This window comes from Carcharodon carcharias, chromosome 27, assembly GCF_017639515.1.
Source record: "Carcharodon carcharias isolate sCarCar2 chromosome 27, sCarCar2.pri, whole genome shotgun sequence".
Lineage (NCBI taxonomy): Eukaryota > Metazoa > Chordata > Chondrichthyes > Lamniformes > Lamnidae > Carcharodon > Carcharodon carcharias.
Genome location: NC_054493.1, coordinates 18,982,974 through 18,999,320, shown reverse-complemented (window position 1 = coordinate 18,999,320; position 16,347 = coordinate 18,982,974). Strand labels below are relative to the sequence as shown.

At 53.1% G+C, this 16,347-nt stretch overlaps 1 protein-coding gene across 1 annotated transcript; it reads right to left on the bottom strand.

The window, feature by feature from the left end:
* Nucleotides 1–6,634: 6,634 nt before the first annotated feature.
* LOC121270536 (gastrula zinc finger protein XlCGF26.1-like) lies at nt 6,635–15,853 on the bottom strand. The gene is made up of 3 exons (XM_041175902.1): nt 15,774–15,853; nt 14,406–15,363; nt 6,635–8,185 (listed from the first exon to the last, which is right to left on the bottom strand). The coding sequence occupies exons 2-3, from the start codon at nt 15,281–15,283 to the stop codon at nt 7,345–7,347; spliced, it is 1,719 nt and encodes a 572-aa protein (XP_041031836.1). The 5' UTR covers nt 15,284–15,363; nt 15,774–15,853; the 3' UTR covers nt 6,635–7,344.
* Nucleotides 15,854–16,347: the final 494 nt, after the last annotated feature.

The window sequence follows — 16,347 nt, the reverse complement described above, 5'->3', positions numbered from 1 at the left end:
AGTCGGAGGGCAGAGTTCCAGAACGGTGAGTATAAAAACCTTACCTCAGGGATTCGTGGACCTCAGGTCTTAAAAAAAAATTAAAAGTCACGTCATGGTAAATCTGGGACCTGATTGGCTGGTAGGGAATCGACACAGAATTTGAAACTAAAACATTGTTAAACTAATTAAACCAAATAAATTAATCACTTAATTAATAAGTAGAGGGTATCTAGACCAGAAGCAAGGGATTACTGTTCTTAGAATTTAGCATTTATAGTAGAAATCTAGCCCTAGGGAACATATAGTTAATAAGGAGTCAATAAGCAGTTATTAGATTTAAATTCATTTATTAAATAGTTCTAGAAATGGCAGTCGCTGGGGTGAAGTGCTTCACCTGTGGGATGTGGGAAATCTGTGATGCTTCAAGTGTCCTGGACAACTACAGTCTGCAGGAAGTGTACCCAATTGCAGCTCCTCACAGACCGCATGGATCAGTTGGAGCAGCAGTTGGATGCACTTAGGAGCATTCAGGTGGCAGAAAGCGCCATAGACAGGAGTTTTGCAGACGTGGTCACACCCAAGGTACAGACAGGTAGATGGGTGACCGCTAGAAGGGGCAGGCAGTCAGTGCAGAAATCCCCTGTGGCTGTCCTCCTCTCCAATAGGTATACCGTTTTGGATACTGTTGGGGGGGGAATGGCCTATCAGGGGAAAACAACAGCAGTAGCCAGAGCAGCGGCACCACGGCTGGCTCTGTTGTTCAGCGGAGGGGTGGGGTCAAAGCACATAAGAGCAATTGTGCAATTGTCATAGGGGTCCCTATAGTCAGGGGCTCAGATAGGCGCTTCTGTGGTCGTGAAAGAGACACCAGGATGGTATGTTGCCTCCCTGGTGCCAGGGTCTAGGATGCTTCTGATCGGGTACGGGACATTCCGAAGGGGGAGGGAGAACAGCCAGAGGTCGTGGTACACAATGGTACTAACGACATAGACAGGAAGAGTGACGAGGTCCTGCAGCGGGAGTTCAGGGAGTTAGGCAGAAAGTTAAAAAACAGGACCTCTAGGGTTGTAATCTCAGGATTACTCCCTGTGCCATGTGCCAGTGAGGCTAGAAATAGGAAGATGGTGCAACTAAACATGTGGCTGAACAGATGGTGTAGGAGGGAGGGTTTCCAATATCTGGATCATTGGGATCTCTTCCAGGGCAGGTGGGACCTGTACAAGAAGGACAGGTTGCATCTAAACTGGAGGGGCACCAATATCCTGACTGCGAGGCTTGCTAGTGTCACTCGGGAGGGTTTAAACTAGTATGGCAGGGGGGTGGGAACCAGCGCAATAAGTCAGCAGGTGAAATAAATGATTGGGAACTAGTGAATATGGCCAGTAGGACTAAGGAAGAGCAGGCAGGGAGAAATTACTGAACACAGTGGGACTGGGGGTCTGAAATGCATTTGTTTCAATGCGAGAAATATAACAGGCAAGGCAGATCAGCTTAGAGCTTGGATTAGTACTTGGGACTATGATGTTACTGTTATTACAGAAGGTTGAACAGGATTGGCAGATAAATGTTCCAGGATTTAGATGTTTCAGGCAGGATAGAGAGAGATGTAGAAGAGGTGGGGGAGTTGCACTGCTGGTTAAGGGGAATATCACAGCTGTATGACAGGAGGACACCTCGGTGGGCTCATGCAGTGAGGCAATATGTGTAGAGCTCCGGAATAGGAAGGGTGCAGTCACAATGTTGGGGTTTTATTATAGGCCTCCCAATTGCCGGCAGGAGATTGAGGAACAGTTATGTCGGCAGATCTTGGAAAGATGTAAAAGCAATAGGGTTGTTGTGGTGGGTGATTTTAACTTTCCCTATATTGACTGGGAATCACTTAGTGTTAGGAGTTTGGATGGTGCAGTATTTTTAAGGTGGATCCAGGAGGGCTTCCTGAGACAATATGTAGATCGTCCAACGAGGGAAAGGGTAATACTGGACCTGGTATTAGGGAATGAACCCGGCCAGGTGGTCGAAGTTTCAATAGGAGAGCATTTCGGGAAAAGTGACCATAATTCGGTAAGTTTCAAGGTACTGGTGAATAAGGAAAACAGGAGTCCTCGGGTTAAGGTGCTTAATTGGGGGAAGGCTAATTATAACAATATTAGGCAGGAACTGAGGAATCTAGATTGGAGGCGAATGAGGGCAAATCAACAACTGACATGTGGGGGGCTTTCAAACATCAGTTGATAAGAATTCAGGACCGGCATGTTCCTGCTAGGATGAAGGATAAGCATGGCAAGTTTCAGGAACCTTGGATAACGAAGGATATTGTGAGATTAGTCAAAAAGAAAAGGGAAGCACTCATAAGGGCTATAAGTCTGGGAACAGATGAAGCCCGTGGAGAATATAAAGAAAGTAGGAAGAAACTTAAGCAAGGGACAGGAGGGCTAAAAGGGGTCATGAAAAGTCACTGGCAACCAGGATTAAGGAAAATCCCAAGGCCTTTTATACATATGTAAAGAGCAAGAGGGTAGCCAGGGAAAGGGTGGGCCCACTCAGGGACAGAGGTGGGAATCTGTGTGTGGAACCAGAGGAAATGGGAGAGATACTGAATGAATACTTCTTATCAGTATTTACCAAAGAGAAAGACTTAGCGGTCGATTTGTCTAGGGAAGCGTGTGTAGAAAGCCTAGATCATGTTGAGATCAAAAAAGAGGTGATAGGCATCTTGAAGAATATTAAGGTGGACAAGTCCCCAGGGCCAGATGGGATCTACCCCAGAGCACTGAGGGAGGCAAGGGAGGAGATTGCTGGGGCCTTGACAGAAATCTTTGTATCCTCACTGGCTACGGGTGAGGTCCCAGAGGAATGGCCAATGTTGTTCCATTGTCTAAGAAGGATAGCAGGGATAATCCAGGAAATTACAGGCCGGTGAGCCTTACGTCAGTGGTAGGGAAATTATTGGAGAAGATTCTTCATGACAGGATTTACTACCATTTGGAAGCAAATGGGTGTTTTAGTGAGAGGCAGCATGGTTTTGTGAAGGGGAGGTCGTGTCTCACTAACTTGATCGAGTTTTTCGAGGAAGGGACAAAGATGATCAATGATGGAAGGGCAGTGGATGTTATTTAGATGGATTTCAGTAAGGCCTTTGACAAGGTCCCTCATGGCAGACTGGTACAGAAGGTAAAGTGGCACGGGATCAGAGGTGAGCTGGCAAGGTGGATACAGAATTGGCTTGGTCATAGAAGACAGAGGGTAGCAGTGGAAGGGTGTTTTTCTGGATGGAGAGTTGTGATATTCTACAGGGATCAGTGCTGGGACCTTTGCTGTTTGTAGTATATGTAAATGATTTGGAGGAAAATGTAACTGGGCTAATTAGTAAGTTTGCAGACGACACTAAGGTTGGAGGAGTTGCAGATAGTGAAGAAGATTGTCAAAGGATACAACGGGATATAGATCAGTTGGAGACTTGGGCGGAGAAATGGCAGATGAAGTTTAATCCGGACAAATGCGAGGTAATGCATTTTGGAAGGTCTAATACAGGTGGGAATTATACAGTAAATGGTAGAGCCATTAAGTGCATCGACGGGCAGAGGGATCTGGGTGTACAGGTCCATAGGTCACTGAAAGTGGCAACGCAGGTGGATAAGGTAGTCAGGAAGGCATGTGGCATGCTTGCCTTCATCGGCAGGGGTATTGACTATAAAAGCTGGGAAGTCATGCTGCAGCTGCATAGAACCTTGGTTAGGCCACACTTGGAATATTGCGTGCAATTCTGGTTGCCACATTACCAGAAGGATATGGAGGCGTTGGAGAGAGTGCAGAGGAGGTTTACCAGGATGCTGCCTGGTCTGGAAGTTATTAGCTATGAGGAGAGGTTGGAGAAACTCGGATAGTTCTCACTAGAGCGACGGAGATTGAGGGGCGACTTGATAGAAGTTTACAAAATTATGAGTGGCATAGACAGATTAGATAGTCAGAAGCTTTTTCCCAGAGTGGAAGAGTTAATTACTAAGGGACATAGATTTAAGGTGAGAGGAGAAAACTTTAGAGGAGATGTGCGGGGCAAGTTTTTTACGCAGAGGGTAGTGCATGTCTGGAATTCGCTGCCAGAGGAGGTGGTGGAAGCAGGTACGATAGTGGTGTTTAAGAGGCAGCTTGACAAATACATGAATAGGATGGGAATAGAGGGATACGGACCCCGGAAGTGCAAAATGGTTTAGTTTGACAGGCAATATGATCAGCGCAGGCTTGGAGGGCCAAAGGGCCTGTTCCTGTGCTGTACTTTTCTTTGTTCTTTGTTTCAGTAAGATCACCTCTCATTCTTCTTAACTCCAATGGGTACAGGCCCAGCCTCTCCAACCTTTTCTCATAAGATAACCCTCCCAACCCAGGTATCAGTCGAGCGAACCTTCTCTGAACCGCTTCTAATGCATTTATAATCCTTTCTTAAATAAAGAGATCAAAACTGCACACACTACTCCAGATGTGGGTCTCGTCAAGGCCCTGTACAACTGTAGCAAACCATCCCTACCTTTATATTCCCCATTCCCCTTGCAATAAATTACAACATTCCATTTGCCTTCCTAATTACTTGCTGCCCCTGCATACCAACCTTTTGCAATTCATGTACCAGGACACCCAGATCCCTCTGTACCTCACAGTTGTCCACTTAAATAATATGCTGGCTTTTCTATTCTTCCTGCCAAAGTGGATAAGTTCACATTTTCCCACATTATACTACATTTGCCAAATTTCTGCCCACTCACTTAGCCTATCCATATCCCTTTGCAGACTCCTCATGTCCACTTCACAACTTACTTTCCTACCTACCTTTGTGTCGTCAGCCAAAAAATCGGCAACCATACCATCGGTGCCTTCATCCAAGTCATTGATATAATTTGTAAATAGTTGAAGCCCCAGCACTGATCCCTGTGGCACTCCACTCGTCACAGCTTGGCAACCCAAAAATGACCCATTTATGCCTACTCTCTGTTTCCTGTTCGCTAACCAATCCTCCATTCATACTAATATGTTAGCCCCTTACACCACGAGCCCTTATTTTGCACAGTGGCTTTGATGTGGCACCTTTGTCAAATCCCTTCTGGAAATCTAAGTGCAGCACATCCACAGGTTCCCCTTTATCCTGGTTGCTTGATACTTCCTCAAAGAACTCCAACAGGAAATGCTGGAAAAACTCAGCGGATCCAGCAGCATCTGTGGGGAGAGAAACAGAGTTAACGTCTTGAGTCCGTATGATCCTGTTCGGAGCTGAAGAGTAGTGGGAGTGTGATGAAATGTATACTGGTTAAGGGGGGGGTGTTGGGGCAGGTGGAGCTGGATAGAAGGCCAGCGATAGGTGGCTGGATAGAAGGCCAGCGATAGGTGGCTGGATAGAAGGCCAGCGATGGGTGGCTGGATAGAAGGCCAGCGATGGGTGGCTGGATAGAAGGCCAGCGATGGGTGGCTGGATAGAAGGCCAGCGATAGGTGGCTGGATAGAAGGCCAGCGATAGGTGGCTGGATAGCAGGCCAGCGATAGGTGGAGACAGAGGAGGGATTGACAAAGATGTTATGAAATAAAGGACAAAGGGAGTGTTAATGGTAATGGTTAATGCTGGTGTAAGAAAGCCTCTATGCCACCTATTAGCACTCTTTTTAGCACTAATCACTATCATTAACACTCCCTTTGTCCTTTGGTTCATGACATCTTTGTCAATCCCTCCTTTGCCCGCACCTATCGCTGGCCTCCTATCCAGCTCCACCACACTCCCCCTTAAACAGTACAAATTTCATCACATTTCTACTTCCTTTCAGCTCTGAAGAAGGGTCACACGCACTTGAGGAGTTAACTCTGTTTCCCTCTCCACAGATGCCGAGTTTTTCCAGCATTTTCTGTTTTTGTTTCAGATTTCCAGCATCCCGCGGTATTTTGCTTTTATCCAAATTATTCGAACACGATTTCCCTTTCATAAAACCCTCGTTGTCTCTGCCTGATTACATGGAGGTTTTCCAAGTGCCCCCGCTCCTTCAGGATAGGGTTCCGGCATTTCCCAATGACACACGTTTACGCTAACCGGCCTGAAGTTTCCTGTTTTCGCTTTCCTTTCTTTCTTGATTAGAGGAGTCACATTCGCTATTTCTCCAATCTGATGGGACCTTTCCAGAATCCAGAGAATTGTGGAAAATTAAAACCAACGCACCTACTATCTGAGCAGCCGCTTCTTTTAAGACCCTCGGATGAAGTCCGCCAGGAACTGGTGACCGGTCAGCTTTTAGTTGCAATCATTTTCTCAGTACCGTTTCCCTGGTGATTGTAATTGTCTTAAGTTCCTCCCTCCTTCTCACCTCCCGATTCACAATTATTTCTGGGATGTTATTTGTATCCTTTACAGTGAAGACAGACGCAAAAATCTGTTCGGGCCCGTCCACCATTTCCTTATTTTCCATAATAATTCACCAGACTCAAGTCTCTAGAGGGCCAGACGCTCACTTTACTTACTCTTCTCCTTCTTAAATACCTGTAGAAACTCTTATTATCTGCCTTTATATTTCTAAGCTAGTTCTCTCTCTCATTCTCTTAATTTCTCCCTCCTCGCTGACCTCTTAACCCTTCTTTGTGTACTTTACATGGCATTATATAAAATTCAGTTTTCCAACAGTTGTTACTTTGAAGTCGGGTTTTAATTACACCAGAAGATAGCTATGGTACACAACACGTCCCCAGATATTAAGGTCAGCCCTCTCTGCATTGTTATTATACAGAAGCTGGACAGATTCCCATACACTTTATAATCGTATTTATTCATCCCGGCTTTCTTTGGGTCTCTCTCTCTCCTCGCTCCAGGGTCTCTGACGGTTCCCGTGTGTTCGGCTCTCAACTGCAGGCAGCAGCTGGTTCCGTTTTGCCCAAGCACATCTACGTCCGAGACGTCGCATTCATCTCATATTTCTAGGGCTCCTTTCCCACAGTGAGAAACATCCCAAGGGGCTTCCGCAGGAGGGATGACTCAGAGCCACGGAAGGAGATGTGAGGTTGTTAAACCGAGGGGCCCCTCGGGTGGATGTGAAAGATCCCTCGGCCACTATCTGGAAGGCGAGGGGGGAGTTCTCCCCGGTGAGGCCAATGTTTCATCCTCAGCCAATCTCACTGAGAACAGGTCACCTCTGCTCGTTGTCACTTTACTGTTTGTGGAGGCTTACTGCGCACGGAGAGGTCCCGAGGTGGCGAAAGGAGCTATATAAATGCAAATTCTGTCAGCTCTAGCCTAGTTCCTGCGGTTATCAACAGCCGTACCAACGCTCCCCCATTTTCATATTTAACAGGGTTGAGTCCTGAGTCTCATTAACAGCAGCAGAATCAGAGCGGTGGGGGTCACGAGTGAACTCGCTGGTGTCTCATCAGGTTGGACGGCCGATTAAATCCCTTCCCGCACACGGAGCAGGTGAAGGGTCTCTCCCCGGAGTGAACCCGCTGGTGCGTCAGCAGCGCCGACGATTGCGTGAACCCCTTCCCGCACTTGGAGCAGGTGAACGGCCTCTCCCCGGTGTGGACGCGCCGGTGGGTCAGCAGGTGGGAGGACTGGGTGAACCCCTTCCCGCACTCGGAGCAGGTGAACGGCCGCTCCCCAGTGTGGACCCGCCGGTGGCTCAGCAGGGCTGACGGGTCGGCGAATTCTTTCTCGCACATGGGGCAGGTGAACGGCCTCTCCCCGGTGTGAATGCGCTTGTGGGTCAGCAGGTTGGAGGGTCGAGCGAATGCCTTCCCGCACTCCGAGCAGGTGAACGGTCTCTCCCCGGTGTGGATGCGCTCGTGCTTCAGCAGCTGGGATGACTCGGTGAAACCCTTCTCGCACACCGAGCAGGTGAACGGCCGCTCCCCGGTGTGGACCCGCCGGTGGGTCAGCAGGTGGGACGACTGGGTGAACCCCTTCCCGCACTCGGAGCAGGTGAAGGGCTTCGCTCCAGTGTGAACCCGCTGGTGCCTGACGAGGGTGGACGACTGGGTGAACCCCTTCCCGCACGTGGAGCAGGTGAACGGCCTCTCCCCGGTGTGGACCCGCTGGTGGGTCAGCAGGTGGCAAAACTGCGTAAATCCGTTCCCGCAGACGGAGCAGGCGAACGGTTTCTCCCCGGTGTGACTGCGCCGGTGGATTTCCAGCTCGGAGGGATGGCTGTACCCCTTCCCGCAGTCCCCGCATTTACACGGCCTCTCCCTGTTTCGGTTGCACTTGTGCCCCCCCAGGTCAGCCGGTCGGTCGAATCCGCGTCCACACGCGGGACACGGGTAGGGTTTGTCCGCGCTGCGGGTGCTGCTCCCTGCTTCCATGCTCGCTGACGATCTTCAGGTCCCGATGAATCGAGTGACTCGGTCAGATGGGCACAGTGTCTGGTCTGAGCTTCCCGTCCGCAAACCCTCTCCCTGTAAGGCAAGTTTAAACCGGTGATTATTGTTAAAAAAAAATCGAGAGGTCTGGGCAGCGTAGATAGAGAGAAACCGTTCCCATCTGTGGAAGGATCGAGGACCAGGTGTCAGGGGTTTAAGGTGGACGGTAAAAAGGCCCAATGGCGAAATGAGGAGAAACCTTTCCAAAGTGGAGTCGTTGGGACCTGGAATGCACTGCCTGAGGGAAGTGGTGGATGTCGATTCAATCAAGGCTTTCGGAGGAGAATTGGATAACCACCCAATGAGAAAAAACTTGCACCTTAACGGGAAAAGGGCTGGCAAAGTGGGACTTGACGAATTGCTCTGGCAGAGATCCAGCATGAATATTGACAGGCCGAATGGCCACCTTCTGTGCTGTAACTATTTCTTTTTTATTCATCCACGGGATGTGGCCGGACCCAGCATTTATTGCCCACCCTTAATTGCCCCTTGAGAAGGTGGTGGGTAAGCCGCTGCAGCCCTTGTGGCGTAGGTACACCGGCCGTGCAGTTAGGGAGGGAGTTCCCAGGATTTCGACCTGGCGACAGGGAAGGAACGGCCGAGATATTCCCAAGTCAGGACGGCGAGTGTGGCTCGGGTGGGGGTAGGGGGAACTTCCAGATTGTGGCTATATTCAGAAGTTTCAGATTCTTCCTACTGTTGCCCCAAAACCCGTTCTCCGTCCTTTCTATATTGAAATCAGTTTCTCTGGGTGTCACTGTCCCTTTAAATCACAGGTGAACACAGAGAGACAGTGTCCCTTTAAATATGCAGAGCGCATGCTCGGCCGGCCGAAACTCCAGCGGTCCGGCACTGCGCCTGCGCGCTGGACTGCGGCGGCCCGGTGGGGGGGGAAGGCGGCCATGGAGGAGCCGAATCACGGACCGACAGTAGGTTTTCCCAGACCGAGTGAGCGAGCTCGAGGATGGGGTGGAGAGAAAGGGAGAGGGAATCGAATAAATTACAAACCTGACCGTCCGACCGTGGCCAACGAGACACTGAGCGGAGAGGACACGGCTGCGACGACAACGGTGTACGGACCACGTGATCACTATGGCGCTTGGGGGGGGGGGGGTGGCCGTGACCTGTGACGGACGTTCGACCTGACCAATAGGGAGCGGGTGGGGCGGGGCTGGAGGACCCACGGCCGGCGGGTCCTCCAACCAACGGCGACGCGGCAAGGGGGCGGGGCGTGGAGCAGCGCTCAGGTGCGTTGACGTGGATTGTGAGGCACTGGCCCCACCCCCCAACAAAGTGAGAGAGCAGCTGGGTCAACACCAGAGCTGGGACTGCCCTGGGGACAGAGAATCTCAGGCAATAAAATAATTAAAGTTTATAAATGTCTAGAATGAATGCCCAAAAGTTTATCTATTTACACTTGTTTATATATTAAGCATAATGACGGGACCTCCAATTTCTCTGCTTCGGGGGAACTCCAGCCCGCTTCCCGTGTTCCTGGGGAACCCTGGCTGCGGTGAATGTCTCCACTCGCTCGAACTCAAACTCAGGGCTTCCGAGCTCCAGGAGCAGCCAGAGTCGCTGCAGGGCATAGGAGCAGGAGTAGGCCACTTCAGCTTGCTCTGCCATTCAACAAGATCGGGGCTGATGGTCTACCTCGATGCCACTTTCCCCGCTATTCCCATATCCCTTGATGGCATTAGTCTCCAGAAATCTATCGGTCTGTCTTGAGCACACTCAAGTGACCCAGCTGCCGTTGCCCGCTGCGCTAGAGAATTCCAAAGATTCACCATCCTCGAAGTGAAGAAGTTCCTCCTCATCTCAGTACTAAATAACCTATTGCTTATTCTGAGACTCTGTCCCTTGGTTCTACACTCTACCCACAACCCTCCCCCACCCCCTCGTCCCACCTTCCCCCAGCCAGTGAAAACATGGCTTCTGCATCTACTTTGTCTAGCCCATTAAGAATTCTGTAAGATGAATGTGATCACCACTCTTTCTTGTAAACTCCAGAGAATACAGACCCAATCTCAATCCTGCCACCCCAGGAATGTGTCCGGTGAACCTCCACTGCGCTCCCTCTATGGCAAGCATATCCTTCCTTAGGTAAGGAGACTGTACAAAACCATACACAAACCTCCAGGTACGGTCTCCACAACTGCGACAAGACGTCTTTACTCCCGAACTCAAATCCCCTTGCACTAAAGGCCAACGTGCCATTTGCCTTCCTAGTTGCTTGCTGCACCTCCATGTTAGCTTCCAGTGACTGATGAACAAAGACTCCCAGGTCCCTTTGGCCATCAGCACTTCCCAATCTCTCACCATTTAATAAATACTCTGCACCTCTGTTCCTCCTACCGCAGTGGATAAGCTCACTCACCCACGGGATGGGAAGCTGTGAACTCCCAGAGCGCACGCTCCAGGAGGCAGAATCACCCCCCACCCCCGAACCAGCTCCGCAATTGAAAGGAAAAATCAAGCAAGTTTTTTTTTTATTTGTTCATGGCTAGGCCAGCATTTATTACCCATCCCTAATTGCCCTCTGGAGAAGGTGGTGGGTGAGCCGCCTTCCTGAGCCAGTGCAGTCCATGTGGTGTAGGTTAGGGAGGGAGTTCCCAGGATCTTGACCCAAGGAACGGCCTTCAATACGTTTCCAAGTCAGGACGGTGAGCAACTTGGAGGGGAGCTTCCAGATGGTGGTGTTCCCCCTGCGTCTGCTGCCCTCGTCCCTCTAGACGGTAGCGGTCGTGGGTTTGGAAGGTGTTGTCGAAGGATCCTCGGTGAGTTGCTGCATTGCATCTTGTAGATGGTACACACGCTGCTGCTACTGTGCGTCGGCGGTGGAGGGAGTGAATGTTGGTGGATGGGATGCCGATCGAGCGGGGGCTGCTTTGTCTTGGATGGTGTCGAGCTTCTCGAGTGTTGTGGGAGCCGCACTCATCCAGGCAAGTTGGGGGAGTATCCCATCGTACTCCTGACTTGTGCCGTGTAGATGGTGGACAGGCTTTGGGTGGGAGTCAGGAGGTGAGTGACTCTCCGCAGGATTCCCAGCCTCTGACCTGCTCTTGTAGCCGCAGTGTTTATCTGGCTGGTCCGGTTCAGTTTCTGGTCAATGGTAACCCCCACCCCCACCAGGATGTTATTGGAATGTGGGAGGCCAGCGTGTGTGGAATCGGGCAGGGCAGGATCCTCCGGGGAGAGGGGATTGTTGTTGGGGGGGGGAGGTGGTGAGAGTTCTGGCAATCTCAAAGCAGTTTTCAGTGTCGGGAAGTGCGGGGAGGTCTTGGGGGAACGGATCCTCGAGTGCATCCACAGCGTTCCTGGCAAAAGGGTTCAACAAAGTGTGGCAATCGTAGATGGACGGAATTGCACCTCAACGGAGCTGGGACCGTGGTCCTCAGAGGGAGGTTAGCTAGCGCCACGATGGAGGGAGGGTTCAAATTAATTTTACAGGGTGATGGGGGGGGCGGGAATTATTGCTCCTTCCATTGGGGTCACTTCAACACAACTTCCCCGATTGTTCAGTTTACTTTCCGGTCTTTGTTACATTGAAGTTGGGTTTTAGTAACACCAGGAGATGGGAATGACACACGACATGTCGCCCTGTGGTTCAGTGCTCCCTCCCCACTCCGTTTACAGAAGCTGGACAGGTCCCCACAGATGCCCTTAGGCACTTTACAATCTGATTCATTCATCCCCAGTTGTTTTTTATCTTGACCACCCCACCCCCCACACCCCTCCCTGCACCCCTCCCACCCCACCCCTCTCACCCCACCCCCCACACCTCTCCCATCCTACCACCCTCCTACCCCAGCCCCCACCTGCACCCCCACCACCCCTCCCCGCACCCCTCCCACCCCACCCCTCCACCACACCCCCCCACCCAACCCCGCATCTCTCCCACCCCACCCCACACCCCCACCACCCCACCCCGCATCTCTCCCACCCCACCCCGCACCCCCACCACCCCACCCCGCATCTCTCCCACCCCACCCCGCACCCCCACCCCACCCCACATCTCTCCCATCCCACCCCGCACCCCCACCCCACCCCACATCTCTCCCACCCCACCCTGCACCCCTCCCACCACCCCACCCCACCCCGCACCCCTCCCACCCCACCCCACACCCCCTTGCTCTTTGGTGCAGCTTCTGCGATTGTTCCCATTTGATCGGCTTTCAGCAGCTGGGTCAGATTCACCCTCTCCTCCTCCTCCTCCTCCTCCTGGGCAGCCCCTCAGGATCGAGGGTGACTGGGTCCCCACTCTGGGTTCCCAGACGAGCTGACCGGTCCCCAATGTGCGATCCCGCGGGCTCTGCCACCCACCGTGGGGGGGGGAGGCAGGCGGCCCCCGAGAGGGCGGGGTTGGACAGGTCGCTCGGAGGTCCGCCCACTCCCTCCGATGCCTCAACTTCCCCCTCCGCGCGCTCCTGCCCGAGCGTTCCCTCGAGGCGTCCAGCGCTTTCCCGGGCGACGCCTACGCCGTTCAGGTCGGCGACGAGCCGGGGTCTGCGGCAGGTCGGGGGTGGGGGGGGCGGGGGGGGGCGGACGTTCGACTTCTTCAGGGGCACTCAAAGGAGATCCCAGATGCGTTCCCGTCGTCCTCCCGGGAAGGGGGGAGGGTCCTCCTGCTGTGACCGAGTTCCGAGCAGGACCCGTTGCTTCGGGAGTCCAGTGGTCAGGAACACGTGTCCCGCCCGACGGAGCCGGTTTGAGAGCGGTTATCCCCTTGGGTCTGGGCGGGTTGTCTTGGGAGAGGACGCTGCGGCCGGACCGCCTTTCTCGGCGCTGGATTTGGAGGGCCTTGCGAAGGCACTGCTGGCGGGACTTCTCCAGCGCTTGGAAGCTCCGGCTGTGGGTTACCCAAGTCTCCGAAGCCTTTAGGAGCATGGGGTTGGGGGGGGGGGGGGGGGGGGGGGGGGGGGGGGGGGGTGGGGGGGGGTCACCGCTGCCCGGGGTGAACCATGACCTCTGTCTCGAATTTAAGATCTTCTGGAACTCACTGACTGAAAGATCGAGTCAGAGACTCTCGTTACATGTGAGAAGCCTTTAGATATTTGCTTGTGTCGCTGTAGCCTCCAGGGCTATGGGCCAAAGCGCTGGAAAATGAGACCAGTGCAACCAGATCTTTGCTGACCGGCGCGGGCACGATGGCCTTCCTCCTGTGCTGTAAATGTCTGCGAGTCGACCTCAAACGCTCTTCCCCTCACTCGAGCCGGCACGTTCAGAGGCGGCGATGAACATGGTCGTCCACCTGCTCGCCTCTGTGAGCGAGGAGGCTCCCGAGATACAGAAATCAGCGAACGCTTTCCAGCATCTCGGCGTCGATCTCGAATCGGCGGATAGAGGGGTGTTGGGCCGCGACAGCCGGTCGGAAGAGGGGCTTCGTTTTCCCGGGCGTTAAAAAGGAAAGGCCTGTTTTCTCACCTGCCTCGGAGGAGGGATCGACAAAGTGAGCCAGAGCTCAGTTTCTGACCGATCGCTCACACAAAAACGTCATCGGCTCCAGTGCATCCACGTCTCGTCCATCTCATGTTTATCAAGCTCCTTCCGCGCAGCGAGAAACATCCCCAAGGTGCTTCACAGGAGCGACGGCCCTGAGCCACAGAAGGAGGTATGAGGATGTTAAACCGAGGGCCCCATCTGCCCCCTCAGGCGGATGGGGAAGATCCCATGGCCACTATTTTGAAGGAGAGCAGGGGAGTTCTCCCCGGTGAGGCCGATGTTCCAACCAATGCCACTAAAAACAGATCATCTCTGGTCACGATCACGTTGCTGTTTGCGGAGGCTTCCTGCTCACGGAGATGTCCTGAGACTGAGAGAAGCTCTATAGATGCAAATTCTGTCAACTTCCAGCCCAGTTACTGGCGGTAGCAGCAAAGTCACCAACAATGCTTCCCTGATCTCATCATTTAACCAAGGTTCACTCCTGAATCTGATTAACAGCAGCAATAACTGCAGAATCGGAGCAGTGCAGACCCGCGTGAGCTCGCTGGTGCTTCGCCAGATTGGAAAATCGAGTGAATCCCTTCCCACATGCGGAGCAGATGAACGATCTCTTCCTGGCGTGCACTCGCTGGTGTCTCAGCAGGGTCGATGACTGGGCGAATCCCTTTTTGCACAGGGAGCAGGTGAACGGCCTCTCCCCGGTGTGAACTCGCTGGTGTCTCAGCAGTTTGGAGGCCTGAGTGAATCCCTTCCCGCACACGGAGCAGGGGAACGGCCTCTCCCCGGTGTGAAGTCGCTGGTGTTCCAACAGGCAGGAGGCCGAAGTGAATTTCAACTCACATACCGAGCAGGTGAAAGGCCTCTCCCCGGTGTGAGCCCGCTGGTGCGTCAGCAGGCTGGATGCCTGAGTGAATCTCTTCTCGCACACGGAGCAGGTGAACGGCCTCTCCCCAGTGTGAGTGCGCTGGTGTCTCAGCAGATGGGAGATCTGAGTGAATCTCTCCCCGCACTTGGGGCAGGTGAACGGCCTCTCCCCCGTGTGAGCTCGCTGGTGTTTCAGCAGGTCGGATGACTCAGAAAATCCCTTCCCGCAGACGGAGCAGGTGAAGGGTCTCTCCCCGGTGTGAACTTTGTGGTGCCTCAGCAGGTGGGAAAATCGAGTGAATCCCTTCCCGCAGACGGAGCAGATGAATGGCCTCTCCCCACTGTGAACCTGCTGGTGCGACAGCAGGTTGCAGGATCGAACGAATCCCTTCCCACACACGGAGCAGGTAAACGGCCTCTCCCCGGTGTGACTGCGCCGATGAGTTTCCAGCTCGGAGGGGTAACTGAACCCCTTGCCGCAGTCCCCGCATTTACATGGCCTCTCCCTGTTTCGGTTGCACTTGTGCCTCCCCCGGTCAGATGGTCGGTTGAAAGCGCGCCCACACACGGGACACGGGTAGGGTTTGTCTGCGCGGCATGTGCTGCCCTCCCCTTCCATGCTCGCTGACAGCCTTCACATCCTGGTGAATCGCGCGACTCAGTCAGACTGCTGTGCTGTCGGGTCTGCGAACCCTCTCCCTGTAAAATAAGATAATAATAAATTGTGGGAGAAATGCAGGACTTCAGAATTCTCTACCTTTACATTCTTCCGTTGCTCCAAAAAAAAAACCACCCGCGCTCCCGGTGTTGTAATCAATCTTTTCTCACAAGTGTCTCTGTCCCTTTAAATCAGGTGAACACAGGTTTGGTGGCCCTTTAAATATGCAGATCACTTGCCGGGCGCCGCGCATGCGCGGTTGGCCGCACCGCGCCTGCGCGCTGCTCTTGCAGGGCAAGGGCGGCCACGGAGAGGCCGGAATCATGGACGGGAAGTGAGCTTTCTCAAACCGAACGGCTGAGCGAGCCGGAGGATGGGGTAGGGGGTGGAGAAGGCTGGGCGGGGAAAGAGCGGATCAAGTGCGATACAAGCCTTGGAAGTCCTACCGTACCTAATGGGGGTCGCCCCCGGTGGGGGAAGGACGTGCGACGGCGTCGCTGGGAAGTGCGGAGCACGTGATCTCGGGGGGGGGGGACGGGAGCGGTGACTGACGGGCGCTCTGACCAATAGGGAGAGCGCGGGTCGTGGTGGGGGGGAGGGTGCTGGCGGCCCCGCCTCCAATTCAGGCGGGTAGCAGGCCCATTCTGACGTCGACTCGAGAGGCGGGGCTCAGCCCGGAAGCAAAATCCCGCAGCTGCTGCAGAGGCTGAGATGAAACTCGGGCCCTTAACTTTTGCCCCAGGTGGTCCAGGCTGCTGCGTTTACCCTCCCACCCTTTTGTTTTGAACCAGGTTGTGGCATTTGCAAATTTCCAGTCCTCTAACACCACTCCCTGTAACTAAGGCGGATTGATAAGATTTGGGGCCAGTGCCTCTTGCAATTTCCACTCTTGACCTGTTAACTCAACTTGAGAATGGAAGAGTAAGAAATCGTCTCGCAAATCCTCGTTACCCGGTCTCGGTGCATCACTGGGCGCCTCCCGTGAGACCGACAGTGCATAACGTTCTGCCATTCGGATTCTTTGT